General features: G+C 34.6%; 1 protein-coding gene across 1 annotated transcript; it reads left to right on the top strand.

The window, feature by feature from the left end:
* Positions 1 to 5383: 5383 nt before the first annotated feature.
* Positions 5384 to 16709, top strand: LOC148847590 (uricase-2 isozyme 2-like). The gene is made up of 9 exons (XM_088950280.1): positions 5384 to 5643; positions 5741 to 6144; positions 8418 to 8510; positions 10846 to 10921; positions 11863 to 11972; positions 13028 to 13119; positions 15203 to 15376; positions 15515 to 15608; positions 16403 to 16709. Exons 2-9 carry the CDS (start codon positions 5941 to 5943, stop codon positions 16484 to 16486), a joined length of 927 nt encoding a protein of 308 aa, XP_088806406.1. The 5' UTR covers positions 5384 to 5643; positions 5741 to 5940; the 3' UTR covers positions 16487 to 16709.
* Positions 16710 to 20361: the final 3652 nt, after the last annotated feature.

The following is a 20361-nucleotide window of genomic DNA, read 5'->3' as shown; positions in this document are numbered from 1 at the left end:
AAAAGGGTTGAATCATTAACCTATTTACCCACGAGAGCATAGCTAGGGGAAAAGGGGAGTCATGCCTAAGGGTGTCAACAGACTGGTCCAATCCAAAATCAAATTGGATGGACCAACAAGACATATTGGGTTGAATCAATCCAGTCCAAAATATTTATTAGATTGGATTGGACTTGGTCTATTCGTAACAAATATATATTGGATTGTGTTGGATTAAGTCAATATCTAGTCCATTGATATAAGATAAGAATATATATGTCAATGGACCAGATTTGGGTTGAAACCAATCTAAATCAAAATGAATTTGTACAAATTGGATGGTCCAAACATTGAATTGGACCGATCCAAATTGGTCCAAAGCATTCATTGGATTGGACTTAGACTTGGTCCATTTATACTGGACTGACATTGGACTGGACCGGATTGGACCAAATCCAAACCAATTGACATCCCTAACCATGCCGTCCTATGCGTTAAAAACCCCCATAATCCCCATATATATTCCACTTGTATTTGGCCCTCCATCCATGTTTATTAACCTTTCCCCCACCAATCCATGTTTATTAGTTTTTGGCCCCTCTTATGAAAAAAAATCCTAAATACTACTTAAATATACCATGTTATATTAAGATTGATGAAATTAATTAAAGGACAAAAATGTCTTATGACCCTTGGCATCATAGATATTGTCATCTCTAGTTCACATTCCCACTCCCATTCTTAAAAGCGCTCTCAAGCAAGAAAGTCTAAGATATTAGAGGGATAAAAAAAGTGCAATTTGTCCAGCCCTAAAAATGATTCAATCTACATTTTCTAGTACCCAACAAATTTAGAACTAAGCACTAAAAGGCAAAGATGAAGGGAGCTATGGACTTCTACGAGAGGAATCAATTTGGCAACTTAGATTGTATAGTTTAACAGATTATCCCAATAAAATAGTTTTTTTTTTTTAACACAAGGATATGCTTTTGTAGGTATGAAATCTATATCTATACTATATATAAGAGTGTGAATGTAGCCTGAAACTTTTTTTTGACTAAAACTATCATCTATTTCTCTATTTTCGAAAGGGTATAAAAGTTATTTTATTATAGCTTTAATGTCTATTAAAATGGCCATATTTGTGTATTTAATCCATGTTTAATTGTAAAGGTTGGAAATTCAACTTCAATTATTACTTTCCACCTCATTTAATCCCCTCTCATTAAGTCTTATACTTAAGTTATTAAATCTCATTTTCTCTTATTAAATCCTATATTTTTAAGTTATTTTTCACTAATAAATGCTACTAATTAGATATATGTCAATATTTTTAACAATATAAATCCATATATTTTAAAGCTGACTCAAAAACAAAACCATTCTTTATCTAAGTGGTGGCTAAACAAATCAACCATCCGGATCAAATTGATCAACCTATGAAATTATAATTAGGTAATAAAATTTTTAAAATTTAAATAAATATAGAAAATCACAAAAAATGTAGAAAAAAAGTAGATACATATATGATATTTTTTAATCAAATTAAAAAAATAAGTGTAATAAACAATAATTATTTGTATTGATAGTGAAAATGAAAACATAATTTAAAACTAACCAAAAATGAAATATAAAAATTAAAAATAAATAGTTCAACTTTTGGGTTAAATGTGTTAACCTTTAATTTCATAAATAAATAATAAAATTCAATAAAATATAAATATGAAAAATGAAAAAATACATAAATTTTGTAAAAAAAAAAAAACATTTAGGCACATGTATAATATCATATATTTATCATACTAAACAAAAAGTAGTTCTAACATATTAGAATTATTTTTACACACAAAATTGCAAAAAAAGTTATAGAAAAAAAAATTGAATGCATATATAATTGTATATTTTAACTACTATTAAAAATATAAATAAGATTGTGGAATGCTTTGACTTCTAGTTTTCTGATCAGTGGTTTAACTGTCCAATTTGAGTGGGTCAAACCAACAAGATGTAAAATATAATGTAACTTTTTTATTTTGACTATTAGATTAGGATTAGGTTAAAGTCCACCACATGGTTTTGAAAACCGGACCAGATTGGAAAAACCATAAATCGATTAGGTAAGCGGTTTTACAGCCTATAACTACTTTTGGCCAAAAACCTTTGATTTGGTCGACAACCCACTGACCTAAGTAGTCATTGTCGACAACCCATTGGCCTTTTTTTTATTTTTTTGTTTTTTAAGTCATAATGGGTTATCCATTCGAACCGGATGGTCAAACTGTTTGACTCAGGAATTAGTCCCTAAAAAGGTTCTCTGTTTGGTCCAGTTTTAAAAACCTTGGTCCATCGTATATATACATTATTATGAAAGAGGAGTGTGAAACTTTGAGAATGAGGTGGATGATTAAAGCTGATAATGAGAAAGAAGAAGAAGAATAAGAAAGAGCCACCACTAGTGGCTATCTCCATGTTCATCACCACTACCGCTACAACACCATTTACCCTCTTACATCTCTCTCATCTCTTTAAATATCTCTCAAATCCTAGACCATTTGCTTCATTTGTATCTTAGATTTCTAATATAAGATTGGTGTTTAATCTCTCATCTTTTGCATTGATTTTTCGATTTCTTCATTGGAGTTGTATTTTTTTGTTGTTACAACTTAAAAAGAAGGGCCCTAAAAAGAATCACCTAAATGAGAAAACTCAAAATCAAAATGAAAAAACTAAAAACCATTACTAATTTTGGCCATTTGGAACAACCGAACAAAATTATGAGATGTGAATGTTTATTTGTTCAATTTTTTATTTTCTAATTTCTATTTTAAAATAAATAAAAGTTTTGGAATTAGTTTGAAAGCAACCTGAGAACCGTTAACAAGGTCAAACATTTTAATGGTTAAATTGCTCGAGTCAATGATTCTTTGACAATTTCAATGGTTTTTTTGTAAAATAACGGTTCAGGGCCAAAATGAAACCGGTGACCTGACCAATTCCTAGGCCAAACTATCCAATCATCTGGTCTGGTTCAGTTTTTAAAACATTGAGTAAAATACTCATTTTTTTAATTTATTCCCTATTTATTTATGTAAGATTTAAATTATAAATTGAACTATTACTGTTTTTCACCTCATTCAATTCTCTCTATTTAAATGTTACATTTTTTTCCTTATAAATAGACAAAAGAAAAAATATGCACAAAAAAGATAAAACACTACAAAAGAAGAGTCTACCCAAACATGTAGCTTTGTCAATAATACTTGAAAACTTTACAATTCAATCTCATTATCACATATTTGGATGAGGTGTTTATGTAATCAGATTTGGATTTCAGAATCTGCTTCTGATTGATAATAAAAAGCAAAATAATATATATATAAACAAAAAAAAAGTACATAAAGTTTATAAAAAAATTGGATATATTATTACTCTAATTATCATCACATATAATTGTCACATGCACACTTACTAGTAAATATAAAAAAATTTCAAATAATCAAATAAACCATCTAGGTCTTAGGTTTATAGTGAAATCGATTGCTTTTGTTTCCTCCCGTTTCACTTTTACCAAGTGGAAGTTGAGAAGACTCTACCATGTTTGATCCCCTCTACCCCAAGATAACCCAAAGTGAATTGTGATGCCTGCTCTGAAGTGTCCACCCATATGGCAAGTTTGGGTTTGTCCCTCGATATAGCGTTGGAACTTGTCCCTTAACTACTGGAGCCTCCATGAAAGTGTGATTAAGTTAAAATGGCAAAGTTGATGACTATGATGCCAAGGATTGTAGCTATGTGCAATTAGAGTATGACCATGGTGGAAATTGAAATTGACTCGGTAAAATGTATTCACAACATATCTGGTTCAAGGGAAGATTTTGGTGGGATGGGAAAGGATGGTACAAAAAATGGAAAATGGGTGGAAAATTTTCATGTTCCATTGTTTGGTTGAAAAGAGGGAAATAGTGCGAAAATCAAACCCAAGAACAATTATTAATTAATTAGGTAGCTAATTAGAAATATTTCTATTATTTTGTATTGTATTGTTAATTTATTATTAATATTTTATTAATTAATTTTATAATTAAGTATTCATTAAGAAATGAATACATGTCTTAATTAATAATTTTAACATAAATGATTTTTAATTGATTAGTATTTTTATGAATCGTATATTTTAATTTTTTATTAATTAATTTTAAACCAATTATTTTGTTAATATGCTATCAAACAATTAATACTTTATTAATGGATCATGGGTCTAATATTAACTCTTGATTAGTGTTTTTTATGTTTAACAAGTTCCCCCTTCCTCTTCCACTTGTTTCCCACCAAAATGGTGAGATTCCACATCTCGAAAATACCTGTAATTTTATTACCTTTTTCCTGTCATATCATCACATTTCACAAACCAAACATTGGAAATGAAATAATATTCGAAAACGTTTCTTTTTTTTTTTTTTTTATTGTACAATACAGGGATCAAATAATATTGGAAAACATTTTACAAATCAAACATTTCATTTTTTTACCCTTCTCATACCACAAACCAAACGGGGCCTTAGGACACCTGAGAGGCCTCAAACTACTTCAATCGGGCCGCTTAAACTTCCTAAGGAAATCAGCCCATTCCCTGGCCTATACAGTTGCCTAGAATACCTCTCATTACTCTTGATCTGAATCCAAAACACCCTTGGATTTGTTCTCATTTGTATGAATCTACGTTCTCATCATTCTGAAATCAGCTGATTTGGCAGGAGGAGAAAGTAAAATCGGAGAATTGATTCCTCCCACCAAACACCACTAGACGTCTTTGTTTTATCAAAATGGCACCTCTTCAAACCAATTTTCAAACGGAAAGATACAACAATTTCAAAGAATGGAAGCCACCCAAAATCAATTTTCAAAGAGATAATAATAAATAAAAAAAGGGGAAAGAAAACAACCAAGAACGCCCATAGATTTTGGTTCTTGTTTCAGCTTTTTACCCCAAACTTCTGTTGTCGCAAAGACCAAACAGAGAAGTCGGATCATCCGTGACACGATGAGGATGCCAGCTCGACCCATACTTTTTTTAATCATTTTAAAGAAAATAATAGAAATGATAAAATCCAGTTACGACTCTGTGTAGAAAGGTAGAAGCTGTTCCAATGGGCTGATTGAGATTGAGCTAATAAAGTCAACAATGGTAGTTGGTGGCTTAACGCTTAACAGTCGGACAAAACACAACGATCCGCACCGTCCCATTTTCCCATTGCCCCGGGTCTGGGTCGGATGACTTCTACAGTCCACTTATGATCTTGGACCCTCATAACTTACCACGTGGCAGACATATAACATAGATCATAACTTGCCACTTGTTCCATCTATCTACCAAATAAAAACTCACATTTTGATGATAATTTATCTCGAATATGGGACCTGATTACTGGATCTCATAATCCCGTGTACGACACGTGGCAAGTTAGGGCCCTCGGACCAGTTCGCCTACGAGTCCGAATGAGGTAGTTAACGCCTGGATTCTTGGATGTCAGAGTAATGATAGGACGTGATGAGTTTCACTCCACTACATCTGCTAATGGCTTCTTCAACAGTTAGTTAGAACTGTCTACACTTTATCAATTAACGAAAACAAAGTATTCCAGTCTAACGGTATACTTCGAGTAGGTAAGCTTACCTCTATGCTTCTCGGTGTATCTTATTAGTCTGACAGCGACTCAATAGATTCCGCTCCAATATAATTGTGGGTTACTTGTTTTCGTAGGAACTCTCAGAAGTCTCAAGAGTCGGGATAAGCTTGCATTTTCAGCTGCAACTCAATTAATAATTAATAGATCAGGCTTCTCAGTTGGATCAGCTTTTCTTCTGTTCTTGTTGTCTATATATACATAGAGAGAGATCCCGAAAGCTTTACTGGAGTTACGGTTATTGTGTTTTTGAGGCCGGTTTCTTTGGAGGATCGAAATGGCGGATGAGATTGACGGATTGGGGTTTGAGCAGCAGCACGGGAAGTCGAAGGTTAGGGTTGGGAGGGTCTGGAGGAAGGAAGATGGGCGTCATTTCTTCGTTGAGTGGAATGTCAACATAAGCCTCCTCTCCGATTGCATTTCTGCGTATGTTCGCGAAGACAATTCTGATATCGTCGCCACCGATACCATGAAGAACACAGTAATAATTCTCTCGTATCCTTTTTTATGTTTCTGTTAATGGATGCGTAATTCATTAAGTTTCTGAATCAGAATAGTAGAAAATTCAGAATTGCATGCAAGAGAACTCCCTTGAAGATGGAAAAACCTTCTATATCTGCAAGTATTAACTAGTTGCAGTAATAGTCTCTATGTATTTAAATGAGGTTGTATTGTGTTGATTGGTAAAATGAAGAGAAGATATTGTATAAGGCTTTTATGGTTCCATATTTAGAATGGATTTCACTGTCTTTAGCCCAATTAGTTGGTAATAAGGGGTGTTTGTATAGCATTCTAGAATTTGAGTTCTGTTTGCAGTCTAAGGTACATGCATATTTTCTAATTAGTTCTGTAGTCTAGTTCGATGTTGTATTCAAATCATCATCATCGTCGTTGTTGTCCATGCCTTGTCCCAACTATATGAAATAGGCTATATGGCTTTGTTTCACCAATCCGTTCTATTTAAAGCCATATCCACTGTTAAATTTTTAGTGCTTAAATCATTTCTTACTACTACCCATGCCCTTTTTGGTCTACCCTGAGCTCTTCTAGCCCCTTCAATGTGTAACAAAATCACTTCTTCTAATTGACGCAGTTGGTGGTCTTCTATGCACATGCCCAAACCATCTTAGTCTACTCTCTCTCATTTTATCACCTAGCTATTCCTAGGTTTATACGGGATAACTTCATTCCTGATCCTATCATTTCTAGTTTTTCCATTCATCCATCTTAGCATCTGCATTTCTGCCACATTTGTTTTCTGGACATGTTGTTTCTTGACTTCCCATCACTCTGCTCCATACAACATAGCTGGCCTTACAACTGTTTTATAGAATTTTCCTTTTAATCCAAGTGGTATTCGCCTATCACATAAAAGTCCAAATGCACCCCTCCATTTTGCCCATCATGCTCTATCATTCTCTAATTCTTTGAGCAACATCCTCCTCGACCTCTCCTTTGTTATGGATTATTGAACCAAGGTACCAAAAATGGTCATGTTGAGTTATCTCTTGGTGTCCAATCCTAAGCGTATCTTGATTTACACTCATATTATTACCAAATTTACATATATAGTTTGTTTAGTCCTACTTATTTTAAAACCTCTTGTTTCTAAGGCATTTGCCCATAAGCTTAATTTTTCATTTAATCCTTCATTAGTTTCATCAATTAAAACGATGTCATCCGCAAACAACATACACCATGGAATTTATCAAAACAAACAAACATGCACCATGGAACTTCCCCTTGAATATGTTTAGTCAATTCATCTATGATTAGAGCAAATAGTTAAGGTTAAGTATTGATCCTTCATGAAGACCCATAGGATCATGGGTTTATATTTTGTATTCAAATCTACAACCTTATTCTAGGATTATGGGTTGGTGGGTTTTGGAAGAATGATCAGAATCACAATGATTCAGATTTTGCAGCTTTAGAACATGGTTTAAATATATTTCAGGCACCTCCTAAGGCAGTTGATAAATTGAATTTAGCTTTCCTTCATTTCCTAAAGGGGGGGCATTGTAAAATCTGGGGTTGAAGAGTGACAATTCAGACTCAAGTCTGAGAGCAGAAGAAAAGGAAAAACAAAGAAAAAAGAAAAGAAAATCCAAAGATGAGGTTCATATCCAGCCCACCCCTCACATCAAAGGGTAGTCCATGTCAGATTATGAAGGAAATTTCTGAACAAAAAACAGAGGCAAAACACTCAAACAGAGTTACAGACCTATAACCCAACATGAACTCCCAAGTCTCCGTGTTTTTCCATGGCCTATATTGGTTTATGGCCCTTTTTTCCTTTTTCCTTAAAATACTTTTATCACTAACTGTAGGCTCATTGGAAAATAGTTTTCTGTTTAGGCTGCATTTGGTTGCAGTAAAATGAAGGAATTATTCGCAAAATTACATGTAATAGGAAAAAAATCATATTCCTAATTTTCCTAGCATTTCACTTAACTTGGAAAATAAACCTGAATAATTAGGAGAAATATATGGTTTTGCAGCCTATGAATTGAGAGGACCAACAACTTACAGAAAATTGGAGGGAATGCCATTTTCCTACAAATATTACTCATGTTGAAAATGTCCATATTCCATAAGCATCTTATGTGAAACCAAACTCCGTAAATTAACATTTTTCAGAAATCATTCATTTTTCTTCGTTTTACCTCCAACCAGAGGGAGCCTTTTGAAAGTAAGGGACCTCTTTTTTGTTCCTATTGGAAGTTGTCTTAATTAAATTGGATCAATATGCAGGTATATGTCAAAGCAAAGGAATGTATGGAAGTTCTTTCTGTGGAAGATTTTGCAATTGAACTTGGGCAGCACTTCACATCATTTTATCAGCAGGTATATACCATTCTGACTTCGCAGCTACTGAAAATCTGTCTATCAGTCTCTATACACACAGGCTGCTGTCAAGAAAGGGCGTTCCAGGGTTTAAAACTTTATTGGAATTTCTGGAATTCCAATATTTCTTTACAGTTTCAAGCTCTCTCTCTCTCTCTCTCTCTTTATATATATATATATATATATATATATATATATATATATATATATAATTCTGGTACACAATAGAGAGAGATGACAAGAAATCATAGGCAATTAAAGAGATAAGATAAACATTAGAAGGGGAAAAGAAATAGAAAAAAGGCAAAATAGATCATAATGATAGAAACCCAGTTTGCAAGTATTGGGTTTTCCTGGAAATTTGAACTTATTCTTGATTTTGCCCATATTTTGAAAAAAATTCCATTTTGAGAAAGGTTAAAAAAGCATCTCAAAAACAAGATATCCTTGTGGTGTTCAAAATAGGCATACCCTGGGAACAGCTTTGTGTTTGTTTAGGAGAATTATGATTGGAACCCTTAAGGTTCCAGTTTACCTAGTTGTTGCTTTTACTATCAATTATCTGTTCCTTGTTGTGAGCCCCTAATTTTGAGATTTTTTTTTTTTTGAACCAATGCAATGTGTTGACCTTGGAAATCTGAAACCAGCCATTTTTATTTAACCCATCTAAAGGATGTACATCAGAGTTGATATAACATTCAAATCCTTGTTTATCTGTTGTTTTTTTTTGTCAAATGGTGCAAGTCTCAGTATCCTGGCTTAGTTACTGAATGACAAAGGACCAAAACAAGGCTTTGGGTTCAAACAAGGAAAAAAGAAAATTAACCAGAAGGGTTTTGGGGGGTAGATTTTGAAAACGAGTCACCAACTCAAATAATGTAAGACAATGAATTACATTTAGGCAATTTGGAGTCATAAGTTGACATGGGTTGGCCTACTTCAGTGTTTGGCATTAAGGGTCTGAAACTGGATCCCTTTCCTAGTTAATGTCCAGTCCTGGTGTAATACCATATTCTTTTTATTCCTTCATGTTCTATTTATCTGAAATAAGGTCCTGACTTTCTAGTTTTGAAACTCCGGTTCACTGATAAGAGCTCCTCTTCCATTCCTTGAATAAGAGTAAGATGATGTTTGGAAGTTTGAAATATTACTACTTATGTGTTAAACTAATTAGATAAACATTCTTTTACATTTGAGTACACCTCTTATTAGACCACTAGATCTGAAGCTTTGCTCTAATTAATATGACTGAATCAACATTTATCACTTATTAATTGTGTGTGTATGTGCAAACCCCCCCTCCCCCCAAAATCAACAATTCCAACATGATAATCTAATCAGACTCCAGGCACATTGTTCTGAGATAAAAATAAGGACTTATCGCAATAAGAACTAATCATACTTCCAAACACTAAGATTCTAAGGAAATCCTTTTTCTTCTTTTTTTTTTTTTTTTGTTCCCTTATCTATAGTATTTCTCCATCTTACTGAGAACCATGGTATGGTGGAGTAAAAGTGGCATGTATATTTCGTGGATGGATGATCAAATTTTATTTCTTCTTTTCTAGATTTAGAACTCTTAATGAAGTATTCAAGTTATTAATGGCTCTTATTGAAGTTGTTCACTGTATTGGGGACCTTGAGGTTCCATAGAAGCAGTAAAATGTAGATGAGTATTCCATGTTATAGTTGTTTGAGGAGCCACCTGTTCTTAACTGGAGCAAGTTGGAGGGACCCAATTTCATGCCAGAAGTCATGCCCAAAGAATCCAAGGAGGATGAGGACAAGGATCATTTGGGCCTCATTCAAATGAAATACCCTTACGTCTTTGCTACAATGTTTTCTATACATCCTCATCAATTCATGATTTCTGAATTCTGCCACCCTACTTTTCTACTTGTTTGGATATGCATGATTTAAGGAACCAGATGTAGAAGGCATGTTTAGAGGTTGAAAATTTATTATGGAGTCCTGAGAGTGCCCCCTTCTGTCCTGCCATAGCTGTTTTCAATTTGATATACCCTGACAAATTTCAATATGAATGATGATTGGAAGAACAACCAATACTATTTTTAGCCTCTATGGTGATATTTAATATTTATTTAAATTTAAAAGATACATGTTATCAGTATTTATTTGATGTTGATGCAAACTGTCTCATAGATTTTCTGTTTAAATTTTAGCATTACAAGGAAAACTTGTAAAGGTTGGTTGAAAAGGAGATAGTACTTATCTTGTTGTCCTATTTGTTGGACTAAATGGTCTTTTATGTTTCTGGTTTTCAGTTTGTAATTTTACATATTTAAGGAAGGTTAATCCTTGTTTTGGTATGCAGGTAACAACTGTTATAATCAAAATAGTTGAAAAGCCATGGGAACGTGTATATATTGATGGTCAACCACATGAACATGGTTTGTAAATTCAATTTTTTTCCTAGGAAACAATAAGAAGAGCACAGTTTTTTTTTTTTACTTTGATTCTCAAATATAATGTGTCCTCCTGTAAGCCTATCGTTTTTTGGGTTCTTTGAGTGTTATCCAGAAGAGAAGAAGGAAGAAAGGAAGAGAGAAGAAAGAAAGACATTTGGAGTCACAAAAAAGATGCTGGCAGCGCCAGCTTTTTATTATTTATACTAGGGTGACACAACTTAAAATAAAAGGTGCTGAAAGTACCAAAGTACCCCTGCGGTACTAAACTTACGGAATAATAACCTTTCAACATTAAGCAATGCCATACCAGGGATCTTAGGCATGGTGACCATACTGCATGATAATTCAAGTTGGTCACATATTAAGCATCAATACAAAGCTCATTTGAGCATCACCTTTGTTGTGATATCCCACTTACCAAGAATTAGTATCCCATGTGTATATTGGATGCTCCAAGGTTCTTTGAGCCTTTGTCAAATCCATTCCAGGCCACTCAATGATCATCCTAAGGCTTAAAGTCTTCACTAGATGCATTTCATGGACTAGTCAAATAATTCAACCTTGAAAATATATGATGTGGGGTCTTCGATGGCTTTGAACTTGTGATGTTGAAATTTAAGGGCAGCCAATTGTCTCATTGATTACATGGTTTGCCATTTTTCAGTATGAACTTTATTATGATCGTGCCTTGAGGGCAATGCAATTCTTAGCTGAAAACAATTGATTTTTTAGGTTTCCAATAAAGAAAAAAAATCATGAATCATAATATGCAATTATAAAATATATATTTATAGAGTAGTTAATTTTAGATAGATTGCTTGGTACTACTCTTTAGATATTTCTTTGCTAACCAGTCTTATCTAGTTATATTGAGAAACTATCTCTTTCCCAGAATATGTAAGCACTTATTTCCTGGATTATAGGGTTTAAACTTGGATCTGAAAGACATACAACCGAAGTTACAGTGAAGAAGTCTGGTGCTTTACGAGTGACTTCCGGAATTGAAGGATTAGCGGTACTAAAAACAACCAAGGTAGGTTCCTCCTCCATTAAGTGGGTTCCTCTTTCAATGGAGGCAATTCATATTGTCTCAAGTATATAAGATATTTATATCAAGCTCTTGTTGCTAAAATTTCTAGCATTGTATTGGATAAAGCAGTGATTATACATTTATACTATACCTTTCTCTTGCATGATATACTCCAATTGCATATACAAATATGCTTACCGAAAAAAAGAAAGAAATTGCATGATGGGGCAATCCTAAATTCATTTTACAAATTAAAATCGCATGTAATTGTAATAAAAGATTTCATGAAAAGTACAAGTCTAGTCATTTTTCCCTCCTTTTTGGGCTTTAAAGCTATCATTTGATATCTTCAATGACTTGCTATCATTTGATATGGAAACCTATGGTTTGAAATGAATGGACATTAGGATAGGGTGTTAAGCATAATTATTCAACATTTGCTTTTTAGAAGCAAAGGGTTTTATAGGTGTTCGTACTTAATGGAACAATGATGAAGCCAGGAATCTTCAATTGCGACAGATTAACTGCATTAGTTGTGGTCCAAAAGATATCTGCATCATTCTTCAACCCTTTACGTATGTGATGGTTGAAATATATCTTCTTCCCCCCTTTTCTATTTGTGAAAGGTGATAGCATTTCCTGGCTGTTTTCAGAGGAAAATATAACATACAGGATATAGGGTTTATATTAGGGAATCGCACTGCATACCTGGACAAATCCAGTTTCCATATTCTGACACATGGACTAGATTGGTCAGACACCACCTCTCTGTGGCTATTAAGTTTTTGGGCTGTTCTTTAGAAAATTCCTGGAGGGCCCATCTAGGAGATCTTGTCCCTGTTGTAATACAAGTGTTTGTCATTTTCTTTTATTTCATGTATTTTTCGCATAATATTTTCCAAAGTGCTCGTTTTAAAGTTCAAATATTGTATGATATTTGTTGCCCTCCATACATTGAAGCAAGAACCTTAGTCCATGTCAGCTTACGTTCTGCTTTGTTTAGTTTTATCTCATCTTTTTCACTGGTTTCTCATGTCATTGTTTCTTTTATTTAACAGTCAGGTTTTGAAGGATTTGTTAGGGACAAATACACAACTCTTCCAGAATCAAATGAGAGAATGCTGGCAACAGAAGTCAGTGCTTTGTGGAGGTATGGATTAACTATTTCATGAGAAGCTTAAGGGGTTAAAAATGTTTTGGATAGACAAAAAATAAATTGAATGTTTGTATAATTGTACTGTTTATCAGTTTTTGATAAAAAAGGTTCATTGTCTACGAAAATGTCAGTATTTGTTCTCACAGTGCTGTTTATTTCACCTGATTGACTAGCCTGAGATACACATGCCACATAATTTTTTTCCCTGGAAACCAAGCAGATCTCTAACCCTTGGAGATGGTGGTTCACCCTTGGTGGTTCAACCATTTGATATGTGTCTCATCTTGTCATGTCATCACGTCATCAATTTGGAAGATGGAAAAACAGGTGAAATGGAAAGAATCTGACAACAATTAATCATCTAATCCACCATATATTCATTTATTTCATAAAAATAGAGAAAAAACTTTAACAAAAAAAGATATAACTTTGTTATTTGTCTCCCCTCTGTTAGGTAGTTGACTTTCCAAATTATTTGTTGATAGAGTTTTTCTTTTCTTTTCTTTCTGATTGGGTTCATAGTATCTGAACCCCACCTTTTCTCCTTTCCCTTCTTATACAAATAAAGGCATTTTCTTAATTGGTAAACAAGGTCAATAATATTTGTTAGTATAGTTAATAAGTTAATAACTAAGTACAAAGGGAGCAAGATAAAAGAAGATACCAACAGAAGAAATAACAAAGAAACACCCTAAGGCTGTCGTGCTACAGCTTCCCTCTACATCCATATAGAGAGCAAATCTCCCTAATGAATGGTTCAATATTTCCAATCCAACTACCTCCTATCCAAACTATCCTATTATTAAGACACTAACAAATTAAAAAATAACTCCTGAATATTCAAACTAACAAAACTCAAATAACACCAAACCTCTGAAATTTCCGTTAGTGCAACAATTTGAAGAAACTTCCTATCCTATCAGGCCTTTTTATTGAAAGTATAAGGTAAAGTATTTCATTTAAAAAAAAGGGGCCAAAATACAATTAAGTCACTGTGCAATGAGAAGCTGTACAGAGATAAACCATCAACCCAGTACACCCATCCCTCAAAATAACTAAAAATTCATTACAAAAAGGAAGTCTGAATCAAAAAAGGAAGAAATATGTCTATTTCTAAATAAAGGATGTATTGCCAACCAAGAGCAAACCATCCCCATAATCCTTTTCAGAACTTCTTCCTTTGAAGAGTGCTTTCTTTCGAAAATAAACCTCTAAGATTTCACCTCATGATTCCTAAAAACTCCTCATACACTTGAAACCCAGATTCCATCAAATTTGAGCTTGATGGAGCCATAATAAGGGGGAGTCCAATCCTGTACAAGATTGTCTTTCAAAGTAAAAGTAAAAGAAAATGCAAGAGCCAACCAGCCTCTATGGTATCATTGTTAATAAAATTCCAAAACTTCTCTCTAATATGAGCCCAATGAACCACTCTGATGGTGATAAGATCAATGAAAATACTTTGATCTTTCTTCTTATCAAAGAAGACCTTAGGGTTCCCAAATCATCCATAAGAATGCTGCCCTTAGATTTACACAAAGAAAGGGAAAAAAGAACTCCTAGCAGAACTGTGCAAATCCAATGAACAATGCCCAAGGATATCCTAAAATTAACAAAAATGCATATAAATTATGAGTGAAATCCTCACTTTCCAACCACAGAAGAAGGCAATAAGGGTTCTAAGAAGAACTTGAAGCAAATAAAAAAACTTGCTTATACAGGGAGCTGCTCACAGAGTCATTGGTGTTAAAGTCACAAGACAAATCATCCCAAATTTTATTTAGTCATAGCATAAATCTCTATCCAAAATGAAGACGAGCTTTGACAATTTATAATGGCAACAAAAGAGGGAAATAAGAAAAGTTTGGCAGTTCTTTGAACATGTATGGCTGATTGCAATCAAATGCAAGCTGACAGCCATTGGCAGCAGTACAAACAAGAAAAAAGAAGGGTGGATGGACGACTGTCTGTTCTGAACCAATTTAGAATATTGACAATGGGGCATGCTGGGTCTTGTTTCACACTATTTTACTTCTCTCAAGGAATAACATTCTCATTTATAGCTCATTACTTGCAGTTACCCTTTTGAATCTCTCTCTAGTGTTCCAACAAAGCCTCTGTACTTCACTGAGAGGTACCTGGATGTGAAGAAAGTATTGCTCAGCATATTCTTTGGTCCTGCAAAAGAGGGAGTGTACAGCTCATCCGTTCAAAGAACCCTTTATGACATGGCTAGGACTGTTCTCAACAGGTCTCTTCCTCGCCCCACCCCACCCCCCATGCACACACACATAAGCATGAATAAATGTATACACGGTTTCATATAAGATTCTTTAGGGTTTGAATGTTATGGTCATTTTTGATTGATTCTTGATTATCTTGCTTTCAGGTTTCCAGATATATCATCTATCAAACTAAGAATGCCAAATCTTCATTTCTTACCAGTTAATATATCAAGCAAGGATAATCCAACCATTGTTAAGGTACAACTTTATCTGTTTGAGATCTGACTTGTAAAAACTAACAGAAACCTAAATTGAACTAAATGATTTAATCAAATGATCTATTAATAAGCAAATGTATATGTATTTGGATCCTCTAGACTGTTGACCAGAGTAACATACTCTGGCTCATCCTTGTAAAGTAGACACTTGCACTTGATAGGCATTCTTTTGTAATTTCACAACAGTAATCCGCAATTTGTGCATTTAGATATACCTCCACTTGACAAGGGTTGACCGAAGTATGTTATCCTAGTCAATGGTCCCAGGGATCCATTCTCAATGTAAATGGCACCGCATTGATTTCATGATGGACACAAGTAGGTAGAGAAAATAAAAATCTTGGAAGATCTGATGGGAATTTACCAATTTTCTATCATTGTTTTTCCCAGATGCTTCAAATTGGGTAACTTTATTGTTTCCAGTACTTCAGTTTAAAGTGTCAATGCTGGATCATCATGTATTCATTCCATTGGGCAAAATGCACAGACAACACAATAGTAAGGACAAAATATGAATCAAGGATCTGGCTAGAAATATAGTAACAGAAATGGGTATTAATTAATAAAGATAAGTGTCATAAAATATACCTAATCATGGGGAGAATTTTGGGTATATAAGTTAGAAAACCATGCTTAGGAAATATTGAAGGGTGTAGCTATTCCAATCTAAGAAATCCAGATTTGGGGAAATTTAGGAAGGGGAGAAAAAAATTCCTCTATGTTGGATTTTCCTTAGATTACCATTGGTACTGATAATTTTTGTTTTTGTTGCAGTTTGATGATGATGTTTATAGACCAACAGATGAACCGCATGGAACAATTGAAGCAAGTTTGAGCCGCTCCTGGTCCAGGATGTAGAAGCTAGTATGAGTATTTTCATTGGCTTGTGCTATAACAAGCCTGATACCTGCTCATATCTGTGTGTTTGCTTCAGTTACAAAACCCACCACCCCTTCTCTTCAGTAAATCCTGTTTCCAGCTTATCAGCTAGGCCTTCATTTATTCTTACACTGAAAATCTGACTTTGTATAAAGACTCAAGAAGATGAGGGTACTAAATAAAGGTGGAGCTTTTATGTGAATGTGGGAGGATTATGCTTCTGTTCTGATTAAATTTCTCTTAATTTACTTAATGTGATTAAAAATCAAGTAACCCATCAGATAGCAATTAGCCGGTCAGCTAACACCAAGGATTTGCATTTCATTGAGCTCTTTTCACTATCACAGCCTGCATATCTCTTGCATGACCATATTGATTGGGATTGGGGACTTAAAGATTTTCTTTCCAGGGACCTTTGGGAGTTTGATGGCAACATAATTATTCTTGGTTTGGGCTCTTTGCTGCATCTTTTGTTGAACAGGTGGTAAGATCAGATAAGATTAGGCACCGACAAATTAGCAGGTTGAGACTGGAGCTTAAAATTATTCTCTCATGTGGAGACTGGAGATATTGTTTGAGAAATTGCAAAAAAAAAGATTTCCTGTTTACCCAGTCTTTACTACATTTAAGGAAGATATAGGATGTTTACCAACTTGTGACTTGTGAATATATATATAAATCAACCTTCTTTTCCGAGTATATCCTAGTTCGGAATATGAACATGTATGGTGTCTTGGGTATGTCTAAAGTTCAAGATGTTCTTTCCTTCTGTTGCTACAAAAAAATGCTTTACGTTTTCTAACCTATTTTTCTATCTACCAAAATACAATCTATTGAGACCTTCATACTGCTACGGAACTCTGTTTATGGGGTTACAAATGAGTGACGACGAGAAGAGCATGTGTTTGGAATTCGTGCTTGGATCTGTGCTGATCAGCATACTTCTTCATCCTTAGCAGCAACCAAATTTTCCTTTAACTGAGATGATTTGGTCCCTTGCTCTAAGCTCCTTATAAAAGCGCTTACACTTGTGTGGTACCAAGAATGTAAGTAATGAGAGTAGGGATATAACCAAAAATATTGCTTTTAAAAGTGGTTTTTCATTGCTGAATGGAAGGTGGTATAGTATCACCATTCTGCCAAAGGAAGCCATTGAGCCCATATTTGTGGATGGTTGCTGGCAAAACATTGTAAATGGTTCTCCAAGGTTGAATGTTGACTATTGAGGACTTTCATTTGCCCATTTGTCTGGGGTGATGGGCCAAATTCATCCTGAGTATGGTACCCTGTAATTTAAACAGTTTCTTCTAGAAATTACTTAGGAATACTGAATCTCGATCACAAACATTGCTGGCCGCCATGAAATTTGAAAAGTCCCTCCAACAAATGCTTCAGCTGGGATGAAAAAGTGGTAGGAACTAGGAACTGACTATTTTGACAACTCTACTACAAGCTTGGACCTCCTACCCACTAACTCTTCCCGCATCCCTACCCACAAGACATTATCGCTGTGTATTGGGAACAAGGGAGATATTCCCAATACATGTTCGTGGGCAAAGAAGTGTGTTTAGGAAACTGGACCAGACCAATTGGTAGGACGGGTTGAACTATGACCTGGTATTCTATCTGGTTTGGTCATACCCTATAAACTAGAACAGGTAAAAAAACTACCCAAAATCGGTTAACTGGGTGATTAAACAAAAAATACTAGTGAACCGGTCCCGGTTTCCTAAAATGCCTAGGTCTCAAATGTGTGGATTTTCAAAATGCAAATGGCAAGATTAAAATCCATTACTTTTTTCCCATGTGTAGTCTTGTTACCTTTAATCCACTTCATTATTTGTGTTCATTTATGAATTTTTAATGTATATATTGCATTAAGAACATGTATTTCAAAGAAAATGCAAGTTAGGGAGATTTGAACCTTGGTTAATTACTTAAGAAGTAATTGAACTAACCATCTATCAACTACATGCAAATATAATATTACCAATATAATATATTATTTATAGTATTTAAATATCTTGTGGTATATGTATGTATATGCCACGTAATCATGGTTCACCCTCTGATTTGCCATACTTGAACCTCTAACCCGTTAATCTCTCCCCTTTTAGGTTTTATGTCCGGTCCGGGTGTCTTACATTTTGTGGGTAGGAGATCAAGAGTGGTCTATTACCACCATGATCATTGACTTGGAGAAAAGCACTCCATTTGTGTAGTTTATACTTTATAGATATGGATCCAAACTTTGTGACGGCAAGGAGTGGTTGCAATAACCCCGAGAATACCACATTCTCAACTTTGTTTCTTTGCCATACATCCGCACTCCCGCATCCACTCCTTAGCCTCCTTTCTATAATCACATTTTTATGAAATCCATGGCTCTTGATCTTTACATAGTATACACTGAATGTCCTCCTATTGGGGCCAAATGTACTGCTCTGATTAGTAAGGTCCTGCAACTGTGTTGGGTGGTTTATGGGTTTGGGGGATCGGCTACCCTAGCCCTAGGGGTGAGCAAAAACAAATCAGAAAACCAAACTGACTGAAACCAAACTGAAAATCGGTTAACCAAACTGGTTGGTTTGGTTTCGGTTCGATGTTTAAAAAAAGCGATAGTTTCGATTAACCATTTAAAAAACCAGCGGTTAACTGAATTGACCGATATATATATATATATATATATATATATATTTATATTTATATAATATTATATATATTATATTAATATTATATATTATTTTTTATTGTTTTTTGAAAATCTAATAAATGCCGAACTGAGAATTTTAGTTCGCCTGGCGAACAACTAGACTTTTCAGCCTAGCTTTTCCCTTTCCCTTTCTTTCCCTCTCTCTCGACTCTCACTCTCTCAGACTCATTCTTTTCCTCTCTCGTTGAGCTCTCTCTCTCAACTCTCACTCTCTCAGACTTAGACTTAGACTCCCACTCTCCCAGAGTCCCAGTCCTAGTTTTCTTATTCGTTCTTCCCCAACGGACCAATGGGCAACGACCTTCGGTTCTCCCCAAATTACTTATGAATTGCAATAACTTTATAGACGGCCTTCGACGCTCCCAAAAATCAACGGATCAACAGGCAACGACCTTTGTCGCTCCCAACTGCAATAGCTTCAACGGACCAATGGGCGATGGCCTTTGGCGCTCCCAAAAATAAAATTTCTTCTTCGTTCTTCCCCAATCTTTGAGCTCTTTGTGTTTCTCCCACTCTCCCACTCTCTCAGACTCCCACTCTCCCTGTCTCCAGTTACTTAAAAAAAAATTAATGGCAAAAAAAATAAAAAAATTGAATCGCAGTTAGCTGATCCACTGGTCTATCAATTAATCGGTTGCATCAGTTCAGTTTCGATTTGATTAAATGTAAAAACCGAATAAGTCAATTCAATCTAGAAAATCACCCCATGGTTCAGTTAACCGAACCGTGATCACCCCTACCTAGCCCCTTTGAAAAAAATTAAAAAAGAATGTAGTTGTTCAAACATCCTCCCACAATAAGGAGATAGGTGGGATTCATACTGTATGTTTTTACTAGCATAATAGATGATATAATTTTAAATATAACAGATTGACAAAACAGGATTCATGTTGCCGATCTCATATAATTGGGATAAGGCATGGATGAGGGGTCGCGCTACCCTCGTTTTGTGTAGCACCTCCTGGTTTTATAAAAAAAAAATTGACAAAATCCCATATAATTGGGATAAGGCATGGACGACGATGAATATGTTGCATTTCACTACAATTTTAAGCTGGATCCCGATCTGATGGTCAAAATTTGGCTCTGTAAGGATCATTTCTGGCCTATACATACTAAGGAAAAATCTATGATGCCGGAA

The sequence above is a fragment of the Nelumbo lutea genome, chromosome 6 (genome assembly GCF_056320005.1).
Source record: "Nelumbo lutea isolate HS-2025 chromosome 6, American lotus-T2T, whole genome shotgun sequence".
NCBI classification, from domain to species: Eukaryota; Viridiplantae; Streptophyta; class Magnoliopsida; order Proteales; family Nelumbonaceae; genus Nelumbo; species Nelumbo lutea.
The sequence above is the reverse complement of the archived record's forward strand: the minus strand, read 5'-3'. Positions and strand labels throughout refer to the sequence as shown.